This window comes from Lonchura striata, chromosome 1 (assembly GCF_050655825.1).
Source record: "Lonchura striata isolate lonStrDom1 chromosome 1, ASM5065582v1, whole genome shotgun sequence".
NCBI classification, from domain to species: Eukaryota; Metazoa; Chordata; class Aves; order Passeriformes; family Estrildidae; genus Lonchura; species Lonchura striata.
The window spans coordinates 1,495,546-1,522,280 of NC_140703.1; the positions used below are offsets into that span (position 1 = coordinate 1,495,546).

Here is a 26,735-nt window from a genome sequence, read left to right on the forward strand (position 1 = left end):
GTGTCCTGCATTAGATTAGTGCTTCCCACATACTCAACAACCCCATATCCATGATGGCCATTGTCAGGCTCCAACTTCTAAGCCATAATAACTATTTTCTCTCTTTCCCTCCCATCTCTCTACTAGTTCAACACACAGGAGTAAATAAATACTACCTTTGGAAGATTAAAGTAGTGCAGGACTCTCATGGGCTGACCACTTAAATCTGAGAAATGCAGTTTGCAACAAGTAACAGAATCTGTGGTCTGAACTCTCCTCCCTGCAATCCCACATGGAGAGGATGGATGAAAATCTATTACAGCCGACTTGGTGAACTCACCTGAAGAGCTGAAATAAGCTCAGTTCTTTTCAGTCTGTGAGGACAACTTCTAAGCACCTTGTTTTAGCAGGGTATTTAGTAGGGTCTCCAGTGCGCTGCACTCAGAAATGATGCAGATGGGACTGAGAATTTGCGAGGCTTTCACTGAAAAAAGTACACTGTCAGTTCTTAGCCACAGTACTTGAAGCAGCCAATACTCAACCTTTGTGTTGGTAGAAAACAGGCACTTTCAAGTGTCCATATGACACATAGGCACCAGTATTCTGTAAGTCCAGGAAACTAATCAGTAACAACCCTGAAACAGTTCCAGAATTTCAGTCTGCAAGAATTTAAATTATTTTTGAAGAAACGGCAGAAAATTGGGCAGTGTTAGAATTCCTGGGCTGGGTAAACCTGCATCTAAGCTGCTCTTGGTAGTTCCAGAGTAAGTTACAGTATAACTTTGCAGTGCATGTTAGTTCCCTCTTTCCTTTCCATCTGCAATTAGATCCTAGGAATTCAAGTCACAGCTTAGACTGATGGAATATGCTGAGTTGAAGGGGCCTGTCAGGATCAGAGTCAAACTCTTGGCCCTGTGCAGGACATCCCAAGAATCACACCATGTGCCTGACAGCATTGTCTCTGTGAACAGCAGGGACCATACATGATGAGAATTAAGTTGCTAGACAATTGTATGTAGAAGCAACTTCCCAGAGTATCCCTCTAGGACACAAGGGCTTTATCCAAGTCTTCAATACTAGCTTCCTAAATAATTTCAACTTTTTTTTTTTTTTTTTTTAAAGAGCAGTAATACTTTTCTCACTTCAAAGTTCACATGCACACCTGGCTTAAAATAAAACCTCAACTGTAGCAACTACTCACAAAAAGTCCCTTTCATCACAGGGATGCAGCTGCATGCACACATAAAAAGGGTCACAGCTACTCAGATTCCCAGCCCTCCTGGCTCCACTTCCTTTCCCCTGTAATTTTCAGCTCTCAAGATCATACCTCTGTGGGTGATGGAAGCAAGCAGAGATCGGATTTGTTGATTCCACATTCTTTATCCTCATCCTTTCTTAAACGTTGAAGTGAGAGAAGATGACAAGGAGTCAGTCAATGATCAGTTCTTCCTAGACTTAGAACATAAGCACAGAGCTCACTACTGCAGGGAACACCTTCATCAAAACCTGTTCTTATACATGTCAGAGAGAGATACTTGAAGGTAGTTATTTATTTTTTCAGTTTACAGGTGATATGTCATTTACAAAAAAATTACAGACAATGCATCCTTTCAGTGCAGTTTCAAACTAGTTGAAGAACAGGCAAAAGTCCGTGATGATTTGGAATGCTAGTAATTGACAGCACATGCTTTTTTCCCTTAATTGATTGGGTGGGGTGAGGAGTGGGGTACAGATGGGGTGATGAGGAGAAAATGCCAATGTAAATAAGGCCATGCGAATAAAAACTCCTCAGAGAACAGGACTCGTCAGCCTGGCTTTTTTTTGTTGTCAGGTAACTGATGCAGAGATTGGAAGTTGGAGAAGACATTTGACACTTGTTACATTCAGTGCCCCTAGAAGCTGCCAGTACCTTCCCATATCTTCAATTCTACACCAGTGCTATGATTTCAGGTCACCTGATGAGCTACTAAAATAATGACTAAATCTTTATCTCTGCTCTCCACCATTTGCATACTCAACTGTAGTTGCTGGGAGAAAGGAAGGTCAAGTTGAAAATGCAAGCTGCTGCTGTATGGTGGCACAACTACAGACCAAGACAGTTTGACTACAGCATCATTAATTTCTTTAAAAGGTTATAGACAATTCACCACGAACAAATCTATGATTTCAGGATGGAAAGAAGCCAAATATAGTGTGTCCTAAATTAAGCTACATCATTTGCATGAGGTTTATCCAGCCACATCAGTCCAGGGAAAGGTAAGATGGACTGACTTCCACACCAGAAAGATCAACCCAAAGCAAGAGTGCCCTCTGTGAAGTTCCTAAGAGAGAAAAACACTTTCATAATTTGCCCATCTACTGTTTGCAGCACAACGGCTTCCCTTCTACAGTATTTGAAAACTTGGACAAGATAGGGTCTACACAAACACAAAATAAATGCAGTTTGCAAATCCATTATTGAAAGTTTGAGCCTATGCTTTGTTCCTTACCTCACTTAATCCTGCCAAGGAGCTCTTAAAAGGAGATCATAACCCAGCAGTCTCTAGAGACTGAAGAAAATTTAGATAGTCTATCAGCTGCTACACTTATGCAAAAGCATCAGAGATTGCAAAGATTATATGCAAGCATGACCTTACCTTTTGGAGCTTGACTCCCAGCAGTGCTTTCTGTTCTTGAAAGTCCCTCTGAACCCTCCAGAACAATTTCCTGTGACATTCAAGTAAGGACTGCTGCACAGGAATACATTCTTTCTTCCAGTAAAGTCTACACTGAAGCAATGTTACCTGACCTCCTTCCCCAGCCAACCTTTTTCCTAGCTCTCCTATGCAGTACTCTAGGGCTTTCTGGGGTGAGAATAAGGACTATCAAATTAATTCCCTAATAGCTGCCACAGGACTATTTCTAAGGAAGTTATGCAGAGGGTGGAAGGGGATTTAAGGGAAGATTGTGCATGCTTGCATATATTTACATGTATTCTCTCCACATCTACTGACTTAAAAAACCCCTCTATTATTAAAGTTTGAAAATTAATTTTTGCAAAATTTAAATCAACCCTCAAGGATTAATTGGATATAAAACCTATTTTACAGCACTTACTAGTATTACCTTTAAAATCAACAGGAAAAAACCCACATGCTGTAATATTATTTGATAAAGCAAAAATCGCCCACAACATAATCACCCAAAATGAATCAGTGTGAAGTTTTTATTTGCATGGCCAAAATATGTTCCTTTGGTTCCCCTGCAACTTTATTTCCCTTAACACTCTCTAAGGTTTCTGCTGCAGAAGGAACAAGATGCAGCACTGCATACTTCCTTGAACAACCACTCCCACAACACCTAAACATTTAACAGATGTAGCAAATGACAACACCATGAACAGGAAAAAACTAAGTTCCACCATTCAGCATGGTCTGCAACAGCGTCTTTAGGGCTGGCTGAAGTGGGCAACTTCACTTTGGAAGGTCATTTCCTCCTTGTTTCTTTACAGCGTTGGTGGTTTCAATCCATACTTCTTTGCAACTTCTGTCTGAGCATAGGCAGCATCACAGAGTGAGTAGAGGTGGGCCATCTCCATTTCTGATTTGGCCAGGTTGATAGCTTTGTTGAACATTTCAATGGCTTTATCCAGATTACCTCTGAAATAAACAAAAATTTAGCCTGTTTAAGACTGCCAAAGCAATCCTGTCATCTTTAAAACATCTTTTTTCTTTCAGGACTTACACTCTCCACCATTAATAACTGAAAAGGATTTCAGGAGGAACCACAAGAACTTGTGGTGATGATGAGTAAACTCAGAGTTGTTACCAAGCCTAAGCAACTAGGACAGCTGTTAAACAGCCTTCCTCTTGAGAGCCCCCACAGGTGATGGTGCAGGATAAAATGTTCTCCACAGGACACCAAGTTCACTACAAAGACAATGTTGGCCAAGTGAATGAAGTCTCATCTCCCCTGAAAGCACTTAGTATAAAAAAGGAGGAAAACTTGCACAGACAGAGGAACATTATTTAAATAGGAAATGCTTGCAAAATTTCTCATGGCATTAGTTTAATTGTCTGTCCTGTAGAGGACTAGACATATTAAAAAGAGACTCTGTACTGTACTGTCAGTGACACCCCAAACCTTTGCACAGCTGCACTACAATGTTACAGAGCGGGGCATTCCTCTTTCCCTCAAGAACTGTGAACTGGAGTCCTGTTGATTGCAGGAGAAAACAGCACAGGATCCTCAATACAGACAGTCCAGGTAATGACAAGCCAGGTAATGATTAAGGAAGTCACTTCAAATGAAGAAGGAATGTATTTAACGTGCACAGACTCCTCTGCACGTTGTCCATTAAGTATGAAATTGGTGATAAGAAGTTATCAGATCATAAATCACAATTATGCCACAGAAAATGCATATGCTTTGCCTAAGAGTTACAGAACAGAAATCAGGACTTTGGCTAAGAGCTGGCCTTACAGCACACCAGGAAGAAGATTGCAAGACCTAAGATCCATGAGGAAATACTGTAACTTCAGAAGTAACTAAGAATTCTTAACACTGCAATTCAGCATTACCTTTGCACTTCAATCGTTCCCATGGTCTCATATGCAAAATCACATTTGTTATCAATTTCAATGGCCTTACTTATGAGTTCTAATCCTTTGTCTAAATCTTGCTTCCACTGGAGCTGAAGTAAACTACAAGAAAGAGAAAATTTCAAACTGGCTTCACATACTCCTCTCAAAACCTTCATCATGGTAAGCAAAAACATCCCAAATGCATAATGTATTTAATTTCTAATGCAGGTACACAGTAACTTAATAACTTCATGATTTTTAAAAACACCTATTGTAGAAGTCACTTTCAATAAGCCACTTTATTGCTTTAATGATTCTAAAGACAGGCAAATTTTTCCCAGGAGGACTTGGTACACATTGTTTTATGAAAGAAAAAACTACAACACAAACTAATAGGGCTAAAGGAAAAGTCAGATGTACTTCAAGCAGATACTCAATTAGCAATGAACACTGATGAAACTTTCCTGAAACTTTTTTGCAGCTTAGTCAAGACAAAATATAGAATTACATTTAAGAGCACAAAGATGCTTTCAAGTTATTTTTCCTGGCTAAATTTCTAAATATACATTCAATTCAGGTTGGTGAATCTAAATATGCCAACTGCTCTCGACCAAAAGGACTGCAAATTCAATACATACCCTTTATGAACATATGTAGTGGCATTGTCTGGCTCAAGGTCAATGCATTTATCATACATTTCATCAGCCTTGCCAAACTGCTGTTGATCAGTTAGTGCCTGTATCAAAAGAGAAACCTGTTTGTCAATAAGCCACCAAAGAAGTACTCTGCATCCAGCTAATTCTAATTAAAACTGTATTGACAGCGTGAGATTGAATGTAGTTCATTTATGGTAGAGCAGGCCAGGCACATCAGTTACCAGAGTTAAGTTTCAAAATTGAGGCTTTTTGGAAAGCTTCTGTGCTTTAAATGCACAAATTACTGACCACACTGCCACCTGTAATAGGAGATCCACAAGCAGCATGCTGTGTGCTGTAAATAAAAACCATTCTAAAAGTTCTGTGCCTGCAAGCTTCAACTCTTTCTTTTTCAGATATACCTCTTTCAGAAGGAAATGCATGTCTATTGCCAACCTACTTAAAATCAGAATGTCTCATGCTTCCTACTAAAACCAGCAGTACAGTCTTGGAGAAGAAATTACAGTCTCTGTTACAAATGTACTCCCAACAGCTGTTCTACACCACTACATGCCAGTGGTAACAGAAGAAAAATGTCACCCTAGTTCCACACATCTGACTCTCAAATTACCCAGAGAATCCCTGACATGCATCATCTGAGATACCACATACGTGCAGGAAGGAGGGAACCATGCAGGAATAACCTCCGTCTCCTAATAACCACCCTCAACTCTCATTATTTACATCCTGCTCCACCAGTTCCCTGGTACCTCCTCTGCCCCAGAACACCCATAACCACAAATGCAAGCAGTTAACTCCAGGCAGCATGTCTTATCTCAGAATTTAGTGTCACAAATCTTCATCTGTTATTTGAAGAAATGAAGAAATATTATAGCCAAGATAAAAAGTACAAGAGAATGCAGCATTTTCTTTAAGTGAGAAAAAAACATACCTGAGCATAGAGTGCATAGCCCTCAGCACACTTTGGGAATTTTTTAATGACATCTTCAAAACCTTTCATGGCTGCTTGCACAGTCAAAGCATTACTTCCTGTATAAGCTTGGCGATACTATTCCAATGAAAAAAAAAAAAAAAAATTATGCCATTACCAGACTGAAAAAAGGCTGATCAGGCCACTACCCACCTCCCCAAGAGTTGCCTGCATCATAATAATTCAGTTATTTTACATAAGCTGAGCAAATTGGGATTGTTCAGCCTGGAGAAGAAAAGGCTTGGGGGTGGTCTAATCATGGTCTTCACATACCTGAAGGGAGCCATGAGAAAGATGAAGAGATTTTTTACAAGAGTAAAAATTATTTTTTACAAGAATATGTAAACAGGACAAAAGGGAATGGGTTCAAATTGAAAGACAGCAGGTTTAGCTTGGATATTAGGAAAAAATTCTTGTAAAGGTGGTGAGACACTGGAACAGTGCCCAGAGAAGTTGTGGATGCCTCAACCATGGCAGTGTTCAAGGTCAGGCTGGAGTTCTGAGCAACCTAGTCTAGTGGGAAGTATCCCTGTTCATGACAGGGGGGCTGGAATGAGATGGTTTTTGAGATCTCTTCCAACCCAGGCCATTGTATGATTTCATGCTAAGCTCCAGAAGGTTACATGCCTGTACATCCTACCAAATCTGGTTTTGGGAACCTGTCCAAGTGTCTGGGCTTGGAGAGGAAACCAGATGAAAGCAGGAAGTCGTAAGGCCTGATAATTGTGATAGCCTCCCTCTATTTCAAATGCTTAGAAATGCCAAACTTGGCATTCCTCCTTGTTCACACCATGCAAAACTGCCCTGACAGGATTCTTGCACACTGAGTCATTGTACTAGCTTGAAATTGTTTGTTTCCAATTTCTTGATGATGACTGTTTTCCACAATAGTAAAGCTTTATTAAAAACAATTTTATGTGCTCCAATTAGAATCGAGATTTTTGTTCCTCTCTCACAGAACAGAAAAAAATGTTCTACTGTTTGAACAATCAGTGTTTCAAAAGAAAAGCAGCAAATCCATACTCTTACTGAAGAAACTGTTGCACTATTCCTTTACCTTATTAAGACAGAGATGCATGTTGCCCTACTTGGCTGTTCAATTGGAATAAACCAGAGAAACAGAGTGTTTCCCAGAGCTCTCTAAAGCCAAAGCACCCAGAGAAGCCCCAGCACGTTATTACCTACCAGAGCGAAACATTTCTGTGCTTGCGCCAAGGCAGAATTGGGTCGCAATCGGATACATTCATCAAAGTCTTCCACAGCCTCCTCAATTTGGTCAAGCAGGATTTTCAGCTAGCCAGAATGAAAGAAACTCCTAATTCTCTATTTCATCTGTGCTTCAGACACTTACATGATAATTCAATTAGCATCAGTTACTCATATCATCTCCAGTTAGTTGCAGAACTGTCTAGAAACCCACAAAACCCATAACTAAAAATCACTGTTATAACTGTATTATCAAAGCCACCAGTGGAACTTTAGTACCTACACAAGCAGGCAATGACCCTGTGTAAGGATTGAGAATGTTTGCATTTTAGACTGTTGTCATCATTGTGTCAGCATTATGACCAGTCTCCAAAATTATGCCGTATTTTTCTCAAGTTGTTTTGCCTCTCTGTAGCCAGTATCTGTGGACTATTTGGATTTGAAACATTTCAGCTTTTCCAGCTTCTATTTCAACTTATTTTGTTGGGTTGGGTTTTTTTTTGTTGTTGTTGTTTGTTTGTTTTTTTGGGGTTTTTTTGACATTCTTTTCCTCCACAGGAGCAGAGTTCACTTCGTCATTCTCTTACTTTACTGTGAAGTTACAGTAAAACACAAATTTTCTATCTGCAGAACACTTTCATTCCTTTCAGTCAACACACAGCACCATCTTCATTTTGAGCACTTAAGAGATCTAACAAATTCATGGAGAAAAACTCTTGATCCATGGAAGTCTTCCTTACAAATATTACTCAGCCTATCTGCATATGCTGGTGTTCCTTTTTTACTGCCAGTACCATTTATCTTACAGGTCTGTGGCAGCAGGCTGCTCTAGGGCTAGAAATTAGTCAAGGAGCCAGCAGTGTCACAGGGTAGGGAGGGATGAGCTGCAGAGATCCAAGTCCAGGGCCCAGGGCTGCAGGTGTTCAGGGACACGTTACCTCTGCTGTACCAAAGCTTCCTGCTGTGCAGATGCTGCCCTGCCATCCAGGCCCTTCACAGAACAGCCTTTATCTGCTGGAAATGTAGACAAGCCCCAGTACTTGTAAGTCTCAGTTCATAGCATAGAGTGCTCTCCTACAGCTATAGAAAAACACTGCTTCTGCCTGACCTGAACCTCCAAAACAGACTGTGTGTTTATCCCAGAAAAGCTCCCAATCAGGAGTTCATGTTTTTCTGCACAAACAGTATAAAGTGTCTCCAACGACACCGTTTCTCCTTCAGTACACACTGAAATAGCCGAGTGTTGGGCCCAAGTCCCTCAGGCTGCTTACCTGTCCTCGGTGGTGGTAAACATCAGCATTCTGAGGATCAATGTCAGCAGCCATGTTGAAGTCCTGGGTGGACAGCCCAGGCTGCTGCTGCTGCATGTACATGCTGCCCCGTTTGATCAGAGCGTTGGCTCGCAGCTGCAAAACACGGTCGGGGAAACATCAGCCACCCCCGTGCTGCTCCACCTTTCAGCCTTCACTACAATCCCAGGAAATTTTCTGTTTCACTAGTTTCTCCCACTGACAGGTTTCAATTACTCTAAGCAGGAATAAGTTTCATACTGACCCTAAATAATGAGCTCCCTTACTTAATTTCAAAAACATAAGCCTATGCTTCCATTTCAGTGGACTTCTAAACCCCCCCCGCAAAAACCTTCTAAATTCCTATGTTTACAAATACATAAATGTTTTTTGCAGCAGCTGAATATACAAGTGCAATTAAGGTTTTTCACTTATCCAGACTGGCAAAGCCTCCAATTCATTCAGCTTCCCCCTTCTTTAGTTTGGAGTACTTATCACCTTCAGTTTGCACTACTCAGTATAGCTGTCTCAAAAATTAACAAGTCCTTGAAAAAAACAATTTGTTAGTAACAAAACAGTAAATAAACCAGAATACTCCCATTAATACACCTGAAAATTTGGACAAACAACTCCTTGATGTATATTGCAAGTTTATCATCTAACTTCTCAATCCCAACTACAATCCAGCTGTGACAGATTCTTACCTTCACATTTGCATCTTCCATGCTGATGACCTGATCTAGGTCTGGTTTGGCAGCACTTGCATTGCCAATAAGTAAGTAGAAAGTAGCTCGCAGAAGCAAAGCTTCTGCCATGTATTTTCCCTTTGCTTCAATTTCTTTTGTGCTTTCACTGATAATTTTGTCATAGTTCTCTTCTTCCATATATTGTTTTGCTCTCAAATAGCCAGAGCTGTAAATGATGTAAGAACAGTTGTATATATATATATATATATATATGCATTCAGTGAACACTGCAATTTCCATTCAGATGTGTCATCAAATTATTACAAATACTAACTTGTGCTATACTTCTACAACACCAGCACAGTCCCATTGGAACATCCATTCCTGGATGGAGCCATAATAGATGGAAAACACTTTGCAAAAAAACTGGCCAAATTACACTAGAAAGGAAGAAGAAAAATGTTTTAAAGGTTTTTGAATGTGAGCTTCATTTGTCCCTTGAGATTTTTTCCCACATGAAGAACAGCAATAATCTCTGATTTAAAACAAGAGGGTGGAATTCATGGACAGGAAAGTGACATATTAAACCTAGAAATGTGCAGCTTGTATGTGGAAGAAATTATTTAATAGCAAAAAACCGCAGCACTGCCTTGTTCTCAGCGGTATCCTGGATTCAGTGAATCTGCCTGTAGATCAGGACATTCTCTCTTACTTAAAAAAAAAAAATCATAATGCTTTTTGCAATGGTTTCCAAACTGACAGCACTGCCATCTTCCAAAAATAATCTGGAAAGTAGCATAGTAAATTAAAGAACCATTTATGTGGTGCTCAGGCTCCACTAAAAAAACACAAAAAACCCCTGCAAAACCAAGTTTTTCTATGTCAGAACAAACTTTTCATTTATGGGCAATTTGATTCCAGAAAGATAAAACACTATTTCAGCCTCAGTTGCTGTAAATGCATGTTTTCATTTAAAAAACATGCGGTCTTTTTAAAAACACCCCCTTTTCCTAGCTCATCTTCTCCCTGCCAGTCCAAAGGCTATCTTGCTCTCTTCCTTGGAAATGCTCCTTCATTATAAAATATTCCTTGGCCCCAAAGCATCATTCAGCCCTCTCCATCTCCTAAGATCCTTCTCCCATCTCTTAAGTTTTACTATGACACTGTAGTAAATATTCAGCATATCTTCCCAGTCTCGTTGTCCTTCCTCTGCTTAGTGCAAGTTTGGAACTAGCCAGTCAGCTTTTACTAAGGTTTCACTTGCAATGCCGATATCATTTATATCAAAGGAATCTCCAAACCAAGTACTACAGAAATGTGCAGCACGTAACACTGAGCAAAATCTCCAAATCACTGAAAACTTAATTCCAGTACCAAACAAGTCTCAACTATACTGTACACTCACTTTTCTTTTACTTCAGAAGCCTCTCCCTCCTTGTCCTTATCTTCATCTGATTTCTCACCCTTAAGCAAAGGTTGGGAAATTATATCATCTGTGAAAGAACTGAAGTAGGATTTAATGAACTGTGGTGAGGGCATCAGAGGCTCCCGATTCTGAAACAGAGAAAGGTAATTCCAAGTCATTAGGTGGTGAGATCAGATGGTAAAGATGGAAATGGATAGCAAACACAATTATCAAAAAAAACCTGATGGAAGAAGAACCACTGTATGACTTTCTCATTTGATAGCCTGATGTTTTGGATTTGCCATTCTGATGTTTAGGAATTTTTTAAGCTTTAGATCACAGTGCAACATCCGTCACCAGTGAAAACAAAGTGATAGTATTTGGGGGGGAGGGAGATTGTATCTTTCCACATATGTGGCTAGAAATAAGGACTCAGGATATCATAAGATATCGGGTAGATGTACTAAAGCATTGGATGTGCACATAAACTGGGTGAAAAATACAAGCTGGTGATTTAAGCATGACCCTAAATTCACACAGATTCTGAATGGCAGCTTCCTCTTTTCTCCAGCTTGTCCAAGAGAAGCTGCTGTCATTGTTACAATGGAGAGTAATGAAGCAATACCCTAGGTCTGTGTGGAACTTGGCCCAGATACAATATATTTTACTTAAAGTCACAGAAGTAACACCTCTCAGGTAATCAATCTTTTCTACAGCCAAAAAATATTTCTTGTTTAAAATAAACTGCACACAAGATTTACAATTCAGTCTCCCCTGCAGAAAAACACTGAATATACTCTTCTGAAGCACACCTGTCTACATCCACCACACTCAACACTATTTGTTGTTACCTCCATACTATACTATACTATACTATACTATACTATACTATACTATACTATACTATACTATACTATATTTATATGAATTTCTATAGTAAAGAAATTCAGCATCTCAAAACTAACACAGGATTTCAGTACTTCAACCACTATCAAAACACAAACAAGAATGCTTTAACAACAACCAAGAACATGCTAATATCTGTCCCAACCTTTTTGTAAACCTACAGTCACGTAAAATGACTGCTCCTGGCTACCCCTATGCTTCCAGTTTTCTCTTCTTCAGGTTCCAAACATTCATGCATAGATGTCTGTCTGTTCCAGCACGCCCAGTTTCCATGAAGCTGCAAGTTCAGAGAAGTCCTACGTACAGCAGCACACCAACTTAGGGTGTCTCTTGAATGTCATAACAAATTTCATTGTTAAAGGAAAACAACTGCTAGAAGTAAATCTCTCTTCCCTGCTGAGGTTCCAAAACTTTTGGAGGTCCCACAGGAAAATCCCATTGGTACAATGACAGCTTTGTAGAAACCAGTCTGTGTTTGTGCTTCTTATGCTTGAGCAGATGAAGACAGTGACTTGTTTACAACAACTGACAGAATGCCAACAACCGACTTGTCAACAGCTGCTCAGGTGAAATAACAATTACTCAGCACTATTACAAGTCCTACCTTGTACTTCTCTTTGGCCTTTTCTTTTCCAAGGAGTTTAAGAACTTTATCAGCTAATAACATACTTTGCTGGTTTTGGAAGGCTTCTAAAATGCAGACTGCAGTGACATCTAGGAAACAACGTACAAAAGTGAGATTAAAGGAATTCTGATAGTCACTGAAGTACATTATAAAATGTGCCACTGAGTACAATGAGGCACTGCCAAAATAATACATGTCTTGTTCTCAGGCCAAAGGCTGTTTCCATTTTGCTGTATTTACTGTATTCTTCAAGACACAAATTTGTATCCAAAATTATCTTCCTGGGATAAAAGGACTTCATGACAGTGAATGAAAATAAATTACATTTATTTTTCTGTTCATGCTTTTATTTAGAGACAAACACACTTAAATCAACAGTGAAAATACATACCTCTAGCAGGGGCTTTCACCATTTTGAAACTTTAAGGAGAGTAATTATGTTCATATGATCTTTGCATTAAAAGTGCTAACATGGCTTTTCTTCTGGGACTGGTCTTTATTTTCTGCTTCTAAAATTCACATTCAGTCCCATCATATCTCACTTACTCCTCAGTTTAAGAAATCTGCCTAAATTCTATCTCAATTTTTTTCTGCTCACCTCCATGACTTTGGAAGGGAGCAAGGAGAAATACCTTGCTGGCCTATTTGAAGTGCCAGCCCCTATTACATGGCTTTCATTCACACTGAGAAACCTCTGCAAATGTTAACCCACTGCTGCCCAAGTGAAACCTCCCAATGTGAAATGCACTCTTACAGAAATACACTCTTACAGTGAAATGCACAGTTTATCTGGACCCTCCACTTAATGCACTACTACCACAGGTAACATTTTTTTAAATGTTTTCATTTAAACATTAGTTAAGATGACCAGAGCCTGGACTTGAAATTCAAGCAGTGTATTGTCTGAATATGCTTGAAAAGTAAATGTCTTGCCCTGGAGTTTTAGAATATTTCTCTAATTCTGCTGCTAGAGGGATTATTAAGCTATCACTTATACAGAAACTCCCTGCACCTCTGGCATGGTCAGGAAGCATATCAAAGTCCCTGGGCAAATACAGTACCCCCAGAAAGAATGTCTTATACAAACCCAGCAGACACGCTCTGCCCAAAGACTGCTGCACTCCAGGCTTGGCTGCAGCAGCAGCATCTTCCAAAACAATACTGCCAGGGATCACTGGAGGAGTTTTCTGCTGGTAGTGGCTGGGGTTTTGGAGTTAGTTTGGTTTTGCTTTCCTTCACTACATGGGCATACCCTACTTCCTGGAATTTTACTGGGCAGATGTGGCTGGCAGGCAAAAGCAGGGTTATAGAAAAACAGTGCAGTTCAGAAAAAAAAAAAGCAATAAACTTCAGATGTGAAAAAACTGCAAGCAAAAAATCTAATAGAAAAAACGGCTGAAAATAATTGTCACTAATATTACTGCTATTAACAGTAAAAAGAAGCTATATTTAAAACTGTCACAGGGACACTTGATCTTTCTTGGGGCTTTTATCACCTGGCAGCTACATAAGGCTTAGATTTTATTACAGCACTCTAGAAGTGCAGCTGATACACAGTGGTTTGCAAAGGAGTGCACTAAATGGACCAAGTTGTCCTTTTCTAGTTACTATGGTCTTAAAGGGCATAAAGGCATCCTGCCAGCAGGTAAACAGACAGATAGATACAAGTTCCACATCTAATTTACCTTCTAATTTGGCAGACCTAATTCTTGGCTGTTCCGGATAATGAAACTAATTTAACTGTTAGATTTCCCAGCCAAAGCACCACCTTATTTTCTGTCCTTCTTTGATAATGAACACAGCTGAAAATTTCATTCGTCTTTTAACCTAACATCAGCAGGAATGATTTCACTTGATGAAATTTATATGGGTAATTCCAAGCAGTGTACTATAGCTCAAAAGTGCTGTGAGACAATACATCTGACCTGTAGGTCTTAATTTCCATGGCTTCTCAGTGACATCTTCCTGACAGTTCAAAATGTATTCTGTTTACAAACAGCACTGGAAGGATCTGACATAGCAATTTCTTCTGAACACAAAGTATTAATATTTTTTAAAAAATTAATCTGTTCTCGTTTTCATAACTATGCACCATAAAAAAAAATGCTGCTAAGCCTGTTTCCCCTTTAATACCAGTCAACGCATTTAAGTTACTGCAATACTTTTATTTCTGACCATGTACCTCTACCTGCAAAAATACCCTCATTTCTGTAGTAGCATAATTTCTCTAAAACAAACAGAAGAAGAAAGTCTCTTTACTGCATGGAAATATAACAACTGGTTATCCACTTATCATCTTAGACTAATTCTATCCAAAAGCGAAGGAGTTTCCTGGAAAATAAACACCTTGAGCTGCTACAGTAACATCAATTTCTCAGCAGTATTACAGATGTGAGCAGATGAGAATTTGAGAAACGTGAAAAGGTTTCTTCTGACAAGAGAAGAATATGTATTTGCAGAAGATACAAATGGTTTTAAATACATAATTCTGTATTACTGTAGCTACAGAAGAACAAAGTATTTCCAGAAGTTGCCATCTTCAAAGCAGCAGAACTAATTCCACTTTTAAGTACGCACAGCTTGAGCCACTCACCTTCTAAACATTCCTTCTTATTGTCTAGCTTCTCATGGGCCTTGGCGCGTCTGAAGAGAGCTTTGACATATTTCGGGTTAAGCTCCACAGCCTTGGTACAATCCTGTGCCACTTCTGTCCACTTTTGCTGCAGGCAGAAAAGGGCACAGTGAGAGGGGCTGTGCTGAGCTACTGTGCTGCTCCTGCAGGCGGCTCGGGGTCAGCACTGCTGCAGCCCCACAGGCAGCTTGGGGTCAGCACTGCTGCAGCCCTGGGGCTCGCTGCACCTCTGCTGCTGCTGCAGCCCCACAGGCAGCTCGGGGTCAGCACTGCTGCAGCCCCGCAGGCAGCTCGGGGTCAGCGCTGCTGCAGCCCTGGGGCTCGCTGCACCTCTGCTGCTGCTGCAGCCCTGCAGGCAGCTCGGGGTCAGCGCTGCTGCAGCCCTGGGGCTCGCTGCACCTCTGCTGCTGCTGCAGCCCTGCAGGCAGCTCGGGGTCAGCGCTGCTGCAGCCCTGGGGCTCACTGCACCTCTGCTGCTGCTGCAGCCCCGCAGGCAGCTCGGGGTCAGCGCTGCTGCAGCCCTGGGGCTCGCTGCACCTCTGCTGCTGCTGCAGCCCTGCAGGCAGACACTGCCCGGGCACTGCACACCCCTGCACCACAAACAGGACTCCCACAGAACCCTACAACGGGCCATGCACAGATCCCATGGGGGAACACAATGATAGAAGGATGCTTCCAGGAGGTAACATGGGCACTGAAACAGTGGTGTAGAAAACTAGAAGGAAAAAGATGGAAATAAAATGGAACAAACAGGTTTACTAAAGCGCTAAAACTTTTTTTTTAATGTTATTTCAATTTATCAAAACAGACTTTTCTAATAGAGGAACCACATGCATTTGGGATTCATTATGGCATGAATTTGTGTTAGAAAAAAATAAATCTAATACCAGATTTATGTAAGCACAGCCACTCACCTGATACTTCACACTGTAAAAAGCTACTTTTCCACTCCTTTATACAGCTCACCAACTCGACCTCACAAGCAAATCCATCATACCATAATAAGCAACACTGGCTGACTTCTAAAATAACATCCACTATACTCAGCTGTCAAGTAAATATTACTTCTCCATGTGCAAAATTTAAGTCTTGGCCTTTACTAGGATTTCAATGATTTTTTTGTTATAATTTTGAAGTAGCATCCAAAATATTTGGCCTTTCACATTTCTTTCATGGTTAAAAACTCAAGTAGAGAGATGTAAAATTAATTTATATACCACAAAATTGTTCTAGAGAATAAGAAATTAAAACTTTTGTCTTGAAAGAATAGGATGGATAAGAATTACATAAGATAGACTGAGTGCAGTTAAGAGAAAATAATTTTATTTATATGTAGAAAAGTATGATGAGCTGAAAAAAGCCACAACAGCATCTTGTTGTGAAAGCAGCAGATGCTATCACTTGGGACCTTTCAGCGGATGAAAGTGACAAAATTGATAATGCTACTTTTTACAATAAACACATAATCATCTTTAATTTCTTACCAGTTGTTCATAGGCAGCAGCTCTGTTTTGGTAGAAGGTAGAAAGATCAAGGTTTTTCTCAGGAGGACACAGGCTGATAGCCTCAGTATAACATTGAATAGCTAGCTCATATTTTCCTGCTTTAAAGTATTTGTTTCCTTTGTTCTTAGCTGCTTGGGCTCTACCAAGAGGACTCTGAAAAAAAAAAAAAGTGAGAGGTCAGTTCAAATTAAAAAGGCATCACAGCACACAAGCTATGCACTTCAGGGCTCATCTTCAAAGATATAAATATGGACCTGAGTTGTAAACTCTAACCCAGACTTCTGAAAAATCTCACTGATTTCAATTCCTGGAAACACACGAGAATTTTCTTTTGCACGTGTATCAGACAGGAGATAACCTTTTCACAAGATTCACTACAATGGTAATAAACAAGGCAGTGATTTCTGTTTGGAAAGCTAAACAGATTGTAATCTTTTACATGGCTGGTGATCAGAAGAACCAATGAGGTTAGTTGTTTCTCCAAAGGCTAGATGTGTAAAGACAACAAAACCCTCAAAGCAATTCAGACAGAAGAGCTTCCTTCTGAAATAGATACAGCCTCTAAGACCAGAGGTGATTCATCAGACTACGAATTAAATATGGAAAACACTTTGTGGAAAGACCTACTGAGTAAGACAAACAAAACCTGTAAGGAAAATAAAGCTGGTTTGCCTTTCATGCACTAGGCAAATCAACTTTATAGCTGATTCTCTACAGCTTCACACACTCTGCTTCATGCAATGACAAGTGTTGGACCATCACCATCTTAGCAGCAGATGGGACACTGCTGACTGGCCTGAGATCCTGCTAAATGCATCTTATGCTCTGCACCACATGTTGATGATCTGTATTTCTGCAGAAACTAACATTCGAAACCCCTGGATTTACAAATTAGTTATCAAATCTTGTGGTTTGTAAGGGATTAGATGTAAAAATGCTCTATCAAAGAGCATTTAAAAAATAAGAGCTGCAAAAGATTCTAACATTGATCTTCCAGATTTCTGCTCTTCTGTCACAGCCTTACTTCAGGGACAACATTTTGGGGCAGTTCTGCCATACCAAAATGAACAGAAGTATGGGCACACATGCCATTCTACCAACCTTTCTGAGGAGGGAAAGGCTACAGACTGGGGGCAGCAGTGCCTATAACAATAGCTGCAGAATTCACTACATATCACCTGCACTTCAGATCATGGAGGATTTGTTGGGAATTGCCCCTGCTGCTCTTTGACCATCCTTCTGCCTCCTCTACCTACTTATCCACTGCCAGGGCCAAACTTAATAGATACAGACAATTAGAAAGCTGTAACATAAATTTGAAAGCAACTTTGCATTTCTTTTGACCATTCCCCTTAATGTCTGCTCACTTCATTCCAACCTGATCATTTCTTGCATCTAAGTGATTTACTTTAAAACTGAAAACCTGAGAGGAAGCCAGGACTTGCTCTATATCCTGTGTTTTAAGGCCTGCATCCTTATCCTGGCAGGAGAGAATCAGATAATGGGTGCTAGCCTCAGTTCCTACATAAAAGTAGGCATCCAAATAGAACAAAAGTATCCCAGAGGCATTCTCCTGAGGGGAGACTTACAAATGAAACCATATAAGGAAGAGAATTTCTTAAATATCTCTACTGCCAGCAAATCTCTTCTCTCACAACTTATTAATCAGTGGGTCCACAGGAAATCAATCTGCACCATCTTTACTGTTCACAGAACAAGGCAATCTGCAAGGTTTTCAGAGTTTTCTATTGTAAAGCTTCACATTTAATTTGGTAAAAGATTCTAAACTTCACCTCCTACACTGTGTGTAACTCTACGCTACTCTATGCCAAAATTAGAGTGCAACTATTTTTACTGAGATACAGGTAACTGTGTATGTGGTAAGTTGTTTCTTTAAAACTTAACCAAAGTCTCAAAAGGTTACATTTATTTCCAGTAGGTAGTAAATTTATCTCCAAATACAACGTTTTTAACAAAGGGAAGGGTTATGTATACGCTGTAAACTTAAATGCATGCAAGTCAGCTTGAATTTTTCTGTGTACATTTCTAGAGGGAACCACATTAAAAACACCTTTGTGTAAAAATTATACAAAATTCAGTGCTGTTCCTACTAACTTGGGTCGGAAAAGGAAAACACATTATGTGGGCCATGTTGTAATATTCACACGTGTTCCCAGTGTGGAAATTCTTTAAGACTGCAGAGATGAAGGCTAACTGCAGCTAGGTTACTGCTTCATGATCACTGCCAATTGCTTCATCCCAGGGATGTCTATCCCAGTGTGTGCCCCAGCTGAGCAGTCCATGTGCTCCATCCTAGGCATTCAGAGAGCAAAGGCACCAGCTAGGGATGAGGAGTGCTGGTAACAGCCAAGTGCTGCTCCGGTGTCAGCTGTGGGACTGCAAACAGGACATGTGCAGGTCTGGGGCTCTCACTGGTGCTCTGCTGGCTCCTGGGAAGCAGCAAGCCTTCCCACAAGCCTACAAGTGCACACAACAATGACCAAAAAAATTCAGGGACTACAAACATGAAGTTATGAAAATCAGTAACTCTGTTATGTGAGTAAACTGTTGGTAACAGTTGCAGGATCACAGACCACACACCAAATCACACAGAAATTAATCATGGAACATTTGCTGACTCCTTGGTTACCCCTGCTGCACCCATTGTATGAGGGAAGAAATGTGGGGGTAAGGAGTTAGAACTTCGAGCACCTCATGCACTCATGCAATAAAGTCAGCAGTAGAACCCCAGGCAAGGAAAAAGTCAACTTGTTTGTTTATGCTGCCTTAAACTAAACTGCTTGCTCTGAGATGTTTTATCTCTGCACCCTTACTCAAACTACTCTGCTGTAGCCCTCAGTGTGCATCCAAAACACCACCAAATCCAATGTATGTTTTCGGTTGGTTTGGTGAGGGTTTTTTGCTGTTGATGGTTTGGAAGGCTTCTGGTAGCTGTTTATTAAAAAAAAAATAAATTAAAGAACTTCCATTATATGCTGCAATACCTTTTAGTGATAGCACAAATAAGACTATGAAAATTAATTCATATTAATTCATAAAGTCAGTTTTTGAAGGCTTGTCAAGCCTTAAATTTAACACTTACAAAATTTTTAAGTGTATTTTTAAAAATTCCTTCTCAATTGCTACACTGGACATACACAAGATAGTACGTAAGAAACTGATTATGCAAACAAACTTCATGCACAAGTAATCAAAAACCTCATTCTTCCATTTTCTTGCCAAAGAAATACTTCTAGACATTATTTTCCAGTTTCACTGGTTCTCCTCACCTGACCTGAACCATGCTGTGTGGCACACAAATAACACAGAAGTTATTAGCAGCTACACAAAAAATAACTGTTCATTAACAAGTCTTAGAACAGAGCTAAAGCCAAAGGACACTTGTGAAATTGAGTTATCAGTCATCCAGGTACCAGAACAAGCAGATTGCTAACTGACTAAAGAATAGACAACATTGGCAATATTTTATGAACTTCTACTTTAGCTTCAGCAAATGTGCTTTGCTCACAAAATGTTCAGAAATTGTGTGCAAACAGCAGCTTAACAGGAACAAACTGCCAGCTGCAAGAATAATAATGCTTAGTAACTCCCTGCAATGGCACTATTGTTAAACTAGCAGCTCAGAACCTTATATATTTGAGGGAGACTGTTATTCAAAGCAGAACAAGAAATTTCCTGCCAGCCAATGATGACAGTGGTTCACAACAGAAGCATGACCAGAGACTTTCAGTGTTTTCTTTTGGCTGAAAAGGATTTGCATAAGCCCTTATCTGACAGATGACATGGAGGGTGACTACTGTTTCAGCCATCTTAATTCAACTTGCAAAAAAAGAAGGCCTTGGTCTAGGCCTCTCTTTTGTCCTTTCCAAGTGAGAGAACCCTCTTAATGAGATGAGGTACCAGGAAAAAAATCCTGTCCTTTTCTGAATACCTTTCTACTACTTTTTTTTTTTTTCACTAAGGTTCATCTTTTTTCAAATAAAGGCACTAACTGAATATAAATAGTTTGAAAAGTCTCTTTAGGATGAAAACCATTATGAGAAAAAGTATGTTTACATGAGCTTTAGAAGTAAATTCAAAGCCCAAGCAAGGATGTATTACACTCAGAAAAAACCATAATGAAGTTTATGGGACAAATTCACAATGTTCTCAGTCAGTCACCTTCCTGTAAAATTAATTTGCCATCCATGCCTTCCATGAATAAGCCAAGAGTCTAACAGTTTTACTGCTATTGTAAACACATTTAGGAGTTTTCTACACCTGTCCACTGTTGCTAGCAAGAAACAGAAGACTTGCAGTAGGTTGATAGTGAGATTTACTAAGCAACAGGTACACAGTACAACAGAAATGACTTTGTAGTCACTTTGCTTAGACCGACTTAAGAGTAAGTACCAAGGTGAGTGTATCTAGAGTAAGGGGTTCCATTTGTTCATATCCTGATCTAATGTCACAGCAGTGAGAGGCAGCACTCAGCAGTTGCTACTAAAACAGACACTGGACAGCAGCCACGCTAGCTGGCTGCTGATCCCGGTATGTGGCACCACAAAGGCCGAGGAGTTTGTCACGTTCACCCACCTCTGCACTCAAGGACAGTTCCCAGCTCACAGGGAAGTGTCGGGGGACAGGGAACTGCTGGGACCCCAATGCTTTGTCTGCAGTACACGAGGCCACGCGGCTGACCTCCTCTCACACCAAACACAGGGTTACCCTGGCAGCTTGCTGAAAGAGTTAAGGGGTCACATCTGGACTATCACAGAGCTGCAAAAGGAATTGATTCCAACTTCAGGGGAAAAGAATACGGAAGCAACCCACACATTACCTCACTGACTAACCACTGCTCACTCCTGTAAGACTAGGAGGGTATAAAACCTGCTAAGAATTTATCGTGAAATAAGTTTAAAAAATGAATCAACTGGCCACCAACTAAAGCAATATATGCAAAGTGAAATGCAGATGAAAAATCAAACCCCACAATTCCAATAAAGATTTGTAGAGAATGGGTATGTTTGTATATTCACAGTGCTGGACCATGTGGGGACTCATTGTCCTTCAATGGACATGTGCACCTCTGAGAACTCCTGATATCCTTTTTTATTACCCTTAGTAATTTCCATATGCATAGATTTTCACAATAGGTTCATGCATATTCATTCTGCTAATTTCAACTTACAGCTAGTTACAATTGTACTCAGTTTTTGTCAGAAAGTACAGAAAGAACTCCTGGGTCACTCTGTCTTATCTCTTTTAGTGTAGAAATTTGCATTCTTTCTCCTTAGCTGGGGTAGTTTTGCTAGTGCTGCAGTTACCAGACTAAACAGCATATTTCACTTATGTTAGCAAGCTCAAAGTGGCACATTTCACTTAAATCCAAATGGATTTCTACCCTGGTAAATTTTCACTGTCTCAAAAGCACTCCATGTTTCAATTACACAATACTCCCCACAAACCAGGAGAGCGTGTAAAAAGCAACTGCTACTGGGTGACTAAAACACATTCCATCTAAATGATAAGAAACAATTACAGCTTGTCATTAAGAGATGCAATTTGACTTTACGACCTTTGAACCATCCATAGATGAAGTTTTATCATCATCACTCATCTGGCCCAAAAATACCAGTTTACTGTACTGTTAAGGAGCTGTGCTTACAGGAGAAGGAATCTCAGAAGTAGTTCAGCTTTTCCCAATATAGCACCTGTGCTAAGGGCTTCTGCCAACACAGTGTCAGTCACAGATCACACACTTGGCCAGTGCTTCGATGCCAAGAGAATCCTCTGGTGCAGACACAGCCTGGGAAAAAAATGTGAGGCCTGTGCAGCAGGTAAAAGAAAAGCTTGAACTACATGCAAAATAGTAACAAGTCAGAATAAAGAATAAGGAAGATTTCAGAACTTACATACTTTTAGAGAACAAAGAAAAAAATTCAAGTTCTTGTCTTCAGAAACAATGATCAGAACATCAAATGGATACAGGGGCTGATTTAATGAAAAGCACAAAACAGTATGTGTCCTAAGTTACATTTATGAGTAAAAGAATAGTTAGCTGACACAGCTGTTGGTAGCAGATTCATTATTGACCTATGTGTTTTCCAAAAGATTTTCCTCTGTATTTCAACTGTGAAATGAATTACTGGCTCTTATTCACTGTGCAGACTTGTATGTGAAATCCAAGTGAGTTACAAAACATACCTCATCACGTTAGAAAGGCAGATTATTACAATACAGGCAGTTTCACAAGTGAAGCATCTGCAGTGGTTGTATTTTCAATCATGGGTCTAATTACTAATATCTGTAACTAATAAAATATGAGAGGAAACATGAAATCTACATGGCATCACTGCTTTGGATATGAGCAACAGGAAGACAATCCTCCACACACATATAAAGCAGTCCTGGGAACTTGCAGCCACATTTATTTTCCTGATGCAGCCAGGAAATATTTTGACCAGCTAGACAATTATCTCATGTAATCAGACAAATCTGATAACTTCTGCAACTTTCCTAAGCAACATCTCTCATTTCTTTACAGTGAAAGCAATGATACTCTTCAAGAAACTTTGCATCGGGTCACACCACTCAACTTATCCTTAAATACATAGAGCCTTCTAGTAGTTCAATTTCTGGAGCAACACACAATTATTTTAAATCAAGTGCTACGTAAGTGTTTAAAATGTTTTAAGTGCTTCCTTCCTACAACTGCAGAATGACTACAAACCCCTGGATATTGCTGGAATTCAGAAACACAGTTAAGAAACCCAGAGTGAACACACGAACAGGGAAGTCACTGCAGGAAGACAAAGGTCAGGAGCAGCCTGCAGACCTGCAGAGCTCACACGCAGCAAGCACACTCCCATAAATATGCCAGATGCTGCTTTCAGCCACGAGCTGTACACAATCTGAATTTGTCCTCTGTACACAACTTCTTCAGTATTGTTTGGTGCCCAGGAAGAACAAATCACTGCACTCAAGTAATTGCCTCAAGGTCCAGCAAAGGTTCTACAGCTTACTGTGCTTTCAGGAATGCCTGAGAGAAGCTGTGATTCACCAGCTGGGGAAGCTGCCACCTTCCTCACCGCTCCCATGTGCGCTGCCACTGCCCGCCCAAGCGCCTCAATCTGCATCACTCAAACCACCAAGGTTAAAACGGACTTTTTCCGGCCTCTGAGAGGTGATTCTTTTTCTCTCCTAATAATTTCAGCTGGGAACCTTAAACTGTCTGACAGTTCAAAGCATTTTGGGTGATACACAAGAACAGGAGAAGAAAATGCAGTACAGGACATTCTTATAAAGCCAATCAGTTTGTCAAAGCCATTACTTTAAACATGCTTGTCAACTGCAACCTCACCTCAGTAAAGCTGCATGACTGGCAAGGTAGATCTGGGACTGCAGACGTGCAGAAAGTGCATCTTAGAGCCATTTTTTTCAAATACAGATATACAAGAGAACAGAGAACCATAGATCCAATCTGGACTCCAATCTTACATGTTGTCCTCGAGTTCTTGCACAGCCCATTTTAGCTGAAAGTTCTCAGAATGGTAATTTACAACAGCATAAATGTATGTTGAGAGCATGTCTACTTAGTTAAACTCTACACTTTGAAGTCTCTGCTATGTAAACTGTGAGACTTCTGTATTTTCATGGAACATACTATTCCATTTCAAAACAATCTTGATTGTGTTTTCTTTCTACTCTGCTGTATCCAGCATCTCACACACAAGAGATCCCAGATTTCCTTTTCAAAACACTATTTCTGAAGGAAACTTACCCCTCAGCAGCACAAATCCAAGCTCAGGCACTTAATGAGAAGTTGCATTTGGCAATGCCTGATCTTGGAACAAACTACTTCCAATCCTTCTGCAGCAAGGGCAGAACCACAACCACGAATGCCTGGCTAAGAGCTCTGTGGGTCACACAGGTTGACCACAGGAAGATGTGGAGGTCTGGGACCATGTCCAACCAAGGGTGACAAACGTGATTTAAGGGACTGAAGCATCATCTCTCACGGGAGCAAAACTTAAAGGAGAACGGCTTGGTCAGCCTTGAGAAGGGATGGCTGAGAGGGGACCTCATCAATATCTACCAACATCTGGAGGAAATATGCCAGGAGGATGGGTCCAGGCTCTGCTCGGTGGTGCCAAGCAATGGGACAAGAAGCAATGGGCAGAAGCTGACGCACAGAAGTTCCACGTGAACACGAGGAAGCATTTCTTTACGTGCAGTGGCCGTGCACCGAACACGCTGCTCAGGGACGGCGTGGAGTCTCCCTCGCTGGGGCAATTCCAGACGGTCCGGACACAATTCTGTGCCGTGTGCTCTGGGATGCCCCTGCCCCATTGCGGGCCCTCCGAGCTGCCCGGCGTGTGAGCCCGTGACCCGGCGGGCAGAGCCCGGCCGGGATGCCCCGGGCCCCGTCCCCTCAGCCGCCCGGCGCTCGCTGGGACCGGCGCCCTGACGGCGCTTTCGGCCGGGCTGCGGGGCCGCCGGGCCATCCCGCGCTGCTCCGGCCGCCGGGCCCCGGCCCCGCCGCTCCCCGCTCACCATCTCCTCGTGCCCGGGCCCGTCGGGCTGCCCGGAGCCGCCTTCGCCGCCGGGCCCGGGGCTCGCCCGCCCCTCGGGCGTCTTCCGCTCCCTGTCGCCCTTCCCGCGCCGCGCCGCCCGCCGCCCCCACAGGTACACCGCGCCGGCACCCAGCAGGATGGGCGCGCCCAGCACCAGCGCCAGCTGCCACCGGGACAGCCCGGCGGGGCCGCCGCCGGCGCCCGGCGCCTCCACGGGCTTCGAGGCGGCCATGACGCCGGGAGGAGCAGAGCAGGAGCAGGAGGAGGAGGCGGCGGGGAGGAAGGGCCGGCGGACACGCGGGGCGCGCCGGGAGCCGCGCCGCGCCCGCAGCGCCCCCTGCCGGCGCGGAGGGGCCCCGCGGCCGCGTGGCGCGGGCCGCGCCCCGGAGCTGTGGGGCGGGAGCGGCGGCGGGAGCGGCGGCGCGGAAATCCCACCGGAACGCGGAGGGGTTTCCTAACTGCAGTGACCGAGCACTGAACGGGCTGCCCAGAGAGGCGCTGGAGTCTCCCTCACTGCGGTACTCCCGACCTGTCTGGAGGCAACCCTGTGCTCTGGGACGGCCCTGCCTGAGCGGGGAGTTGGACCAATGTTCCACTGTGCCCCTTCCAGCCTTACCTGGCTGATTCTCTAACTCTGTCAAGTTTCAGCTAATGTGCCTGATTCGGACTTTCTAGGACTTCTTACATAAGAGTTTTGGAGCAATCCTTGTTATACATGAAATCTTTATGTTTTCTTCCCAATTATCAATTGAATCTGTCATAAAAATAATTTTATATGTAATACTGGGATTTTGTTCATGCGTGTGTCTATGCCTAGTTAAAATCCTTACCTGTAGGCAGAGGAAACTTATGTTCCTGTCTCCACTTCTTTCCGAGGAGGACTCAGCTGGAGATGAGTCGTTTTTGATATGTTTTCACAATCAGCTCCTGTCATCTCATGCCTGGAAATCTCATTGTACGTAGGAGGGAAATGTGAGAAGACACATATTGCACGGAAGAAAAAAGGGCTGCAAATATAAACAACAATAAGATTGCAAAGCAAACACCTCATGAACACAACTAAAATTTGCCTTGCTGCACTCTGAGTCAGTGTGTCTGTGTGCCTGGTAGTAAACAACTTGAGAAATGTCCTTTAATTGCGGATTATTACTATTTTTGTAAGCATATTTGGACAAAGCTGTGGGACAGCCCCTCTCCCTGTTCTCCCTGTCACCTCACAACAGAAAATACATATCCAACAGGTCAGTAGCTCCTGCAATTGGCAGCCTCAATCCCACCCACATCATGCTTTGGACAGGCCTTCACGTGTGCCGTGCCTGTACAGATGGGTGGCCTCCAGGGTGTAAGTCAAACTGGGCTGTTTGAGTATGGCCAGGAGTGCCTTTCCCCACCTAGAAAATCAGCCTACACATCATTGCTTCAGGTGTCCTCTGTTTTGCAGGTGTTCCTCTTGCTCCAGTCCGGGCTGCTGCAGGCATGGCTGTGTCCCCGAGCTCTCATACTGAACATCTGAGGAGATGCCATCTGTACACCCATGTACTCAGGTCCCTGTGCTGATCACAGGCTTTCCTGCCCTGGACAAAGTAAAATTGGCACACAGACATCCATGACCAACCATTCCCCTCACCTATATTGTGGAGAATAAACAGCCCCACATGTACTTACACTTCACACCTACAACCCCATTAATCAAACTGGGGTTTTGTAGCTACATCTGAAGGTCTAAACAGATTGGGGA

At 41.8% G+C, this 26,735-nt stretch overlaps 1 protein-coding gene across 1 annotated transcript; it reads right to left on the minus strand.

Moving 5' to 3' along the window:
- Positions 1–1,511: 1,511 nt before the first annotated feature.
- On the minus strand, positions 1,512–25,244 carry TOMM70 (translocase of outer mitochondrial membrane 70). Its single transcript, XM_021545510.4, has 12 exons — positions 24,978–25,244; positions 16,401–16,574; positions 14,878–15,004; positions 12,264–12,373; positions 10,754–10,902; positions 9,367–9,574; positions 8,645–8,779; positions 7,353–7,460; positions 6,129–6,245; positions 5,180–5,277; positions 4,539–4,661; positions 1,512–3,617 (listed from the first exon to the last, which is right to left on the minus strand). The coding sequence occupies exons 1-12, from the start codon at positions 25,227–25,229 to the stop codon at positions 3,464–3,466; spliced, it is 1,755 nt and encodes a 584-aa protein (XP_021401185.1). The 5' UTR covers positions 25,230–25,244; the 3' UTR covers positions 1,512–3,463.
- Between the last annotated feature and the right edge of the window lie 1,491 nt (positions 25,245–26,735).

What these genes read in the sequence shown, in the direction of transcription:
- TOMM70 (XM_021545510.4), bottom strand. Translation starts at nt 25,229, where the DNA reads ATGGCCGCCTCGAAGCCCGTGGAGGCGCCGGGCGCCGGCGGCGGCCCC. An exon ending in TTTACCACCACCGAGGACAG is followed by an intron (nt 7,461 to 8,644) that starts GTAAGCAGCCTG and finishes CATTCTGGCTAG; the next exon opens with CTGAAAATCCTGCTTGACCA. An exon ending in GGAACGATTGAAGTGCAAAG is followed by an intron (nt 3,618 to 4,538) that starts GTAATGCTGAAT and finishes TGTTTATTTCAG; the next exon opens with AGGTAATCTGGATAAAGCCA.